This window comes from Pecten maximus, chromosome 4, assembly GCF_902652985.1.
Source record: "Pecten maximus chromosome 4, xPecMax1.1, whole genome shotgun sequence".
Lineage (NCBI taxonomy): Eukaryota > Metazoa > Mollusca > Bivalvia > Pectinida > Pectinidae > Pecten > Pecten maximus.
Genome location: NC_047018.1, coordinates 36,300,392 through 36,302,874, shown reverse-complemented (window position 1 = coordinate 36,302,874; position 2,483 = coordinate 36,300,392). Strand labels below are relative to the sequence as shown.

The 2,483-nt window shown below is 32.7% G+C and overlaps 1 protein-coding gene across 2 annotated transcripts; it reads left to right on the top strand.

Annotated features, from left to right (window-relative positions):
* The first annotated feature begins 39 nt into the window (after nucleotides 1–39).
* LOC117325979 (SET domain-containing protein 9-like) lies at nucleotides 40–2,139 on the top strand. Of its 2 annotated transcripts, none has more exons than XM_033882525.1 (5): nucleotides 40–102; nucleotides 557–994; nucleotides 1,166–1,281; nucleotides 1,629–1,752; nucleotides 2,012–2,139. In XM_033882525.1, exons 2-5 carry the CDS (start codon nucleotides 561–563, stop codon nucleotides 2,097–2,099), a joined length of 762 nt encoding a protein of 253 aa, XP_033738416.1. In that variant the 5' UTR covers nucleotides 40–102; nucleotides 557–560; the 3' UTR covers nucleotides 2,100–2,139. The 2 variants fall into 2 exon arrangements, with proteins under 2 accessions (XP_033738416.1, XP_033738415.1); XM_033882524.1 differs by having other exon boundaries at nucleotides 42–188.
* The last annotated feature ends 344 nt before the right edge of the window (nucleotides 2,140–2,483 follow it).

Below are 2,483 nucleotides of genomic sequence, written 5' to 3'. Positions count from 1 at the left end.
TAGAAATCCCCAATTTCGACCAATCAGGACAGGTGTTTTCTGCGGAATTCCAAGATGGATGCGCCCATGCTGTCAACATCCAACACCGTGTGAAATATAAAAGTAATGTTTTTAAAGACTCTGCGAAACAAATGGAAACATTATAGATACCGATTGGTACCATGGATTGCATTCAACCTTAAAGACAGGTGTAGTGTACTTTTTTTGGGCGTACAATCTGTTCGGTGTCGATCTCTTTGAATGTCCAAATCATTGTGGCAAAACACGTGTCGTCTGCTAGAACAAATGCGAGGTGACATGTACATCGTGTTAAATATTGTCTCTGTCATTCTTTTGCTCAATTGTATTGAGCTATAGATTGGTGTATGTCATTCATTTGCTCAATTGTATTGAGCCATAGATTATTACACCAGGAACCCAAATTAGACTGAATGACATTAAAAATGGTACAATATCAAGATTATAAGGAAAGAAACAGTAGATTTTTTTTATTTAACCCACGGGACTTTTATCAAAAATGAATATATTATTTAATTGTCTGTCTTTTTATTTTCAGGCGCATGAGAGCAGTCGCTCCCAGTGAAAGTGATAAGATATTAACCAATTCACAAGTAGAACAATTTCTATTACACTTTTTTGAAAATCTGGAAAATGAAAGACTTTCAACAGAGAATACCTCTGATTTGTGGAAATCACAGAAACTCACCGAAGAAGAACAATTTGTACAATACAAAAGTAACCTGAGGGTGATGGAGGAATGTGTTGGATTTATTACAGAAAGAAAACCAAGTTTAATACCTGGGTGTGGAACAGGTGTGTTTGTGACCAAAGGTGAAATACCTAAACAAACAGTGGTCTCTATGTACCCAGGAACAATATACAGGGCCGGGGAACCCATCTTGTTTCAGAGCCTGGCCAATCCATTTATATTCCGCTGTATTGATGCTGTCCTCATTGATGGAAATGATAAGAATATTTCTAAATACATTTATAAGTAAGTAATATATATATTTTCTGTATTAGTTTTTTTCGAATCAAACATTAAATCAAAATTTTAAACATTATGTACCTATGTCATGTTTAGACGATATCTGCATATTATATGTTATATCATAACTTTATAGGACATGTTAGTATGTTGAATGTCATGTTTATACACTTCAAGGTCGTGTGGTCAGAGAGACAGACATGGACCTTATTTGACCTGTGACCTGACCTGGGTAACACGAAACCCAGTCAATCCATTGGCTGTTGGCCAGTATGTTAACAACCAATCAAAACGTTTGTATATGCAGAACAAGACAAGTTCATGCTTTTAGATTTTTAAAAGATGAAATAGCAGTCACGTACTGATTTGATACTCCTGAATAGGATGCTACATGGGAAATGAGTTTTACATTGAATAGTTACTTTATGGTAAAGTGTAGTATGTATATGAACTCTTATTGTCCAGTCTGATTAAAATATGTATAAGGATATGATCTGTATTTCAATCAGATTACCTTATTGTATTCACTATGATAAGAACAATTTTTGCTGATGCGAAAAATATTTTTGAAATATATTATGTTGATGAATTTAATAAACTTGACATGGATGAGCTGATGAATTAAAATTATATGTTGCAGAATTCCCTGCTAATGTGGCCTACCAGGAATTTGACATACCTGAGAAGTTCCCCTTTCACCTGCAAAAATATATCCCTAATATAAACTACAGCTCATCCATACAGGATTGTCTGGAAGAGCACAGGTGAGATTAGAGTTGAAGGACAAATCTTAGGCATTATATTATAAGAAGATCGCGTTAATATGTTGTGTTAGCAAAACTATATATATAATCTTAGGCATTATATTGTAAGATGATCTGGTTAATATGTTGTGTTAAAGTTCACAAAGCAAGAACTATGAACAAAATGTGTTTTATATTTCATTAAAGAACAAAAAAATAAAATTCTGTAATGTCCGTCAATGATCATTTGATCAGCATGTTTTTTTTATCATTTCTGCAGGTTGACAAGAGTTGTGGTTCTTGTGTCATTGAGGAAGATTGAAGAAGGGGAAGAACTCTTCTCGAGTTATTTTACTGTTGTACATTAATATTTTGTTATTACTGAAAATAAAACTTTTTACATATTTATTAAGGATTTAAGTTATTCCTAGAAAACCTTGAAATACATATTACCAATATACATATCACTCTGTTTGTGGTACATGTGCTACTTGGACAGGCTTGTGCATACTATAATACCAAAAGTTACAAACAACTCTGTACTTTTTATGTTATTACCATTATCAAAAAGTTTAGTTTTCTTTTCATCCTTTAGATTGAAAATGAATGAATGAATAATTAATTAATGGCACCGAAAAACCAATGATAGTTCGCCTCTATATTTCTATAATTAAGAACATATAGGCGATCATTTGTAGGTTATTGTTATTATTTTTCATTTGTGTTAATTATATATTTCTAAGCCGTAGATG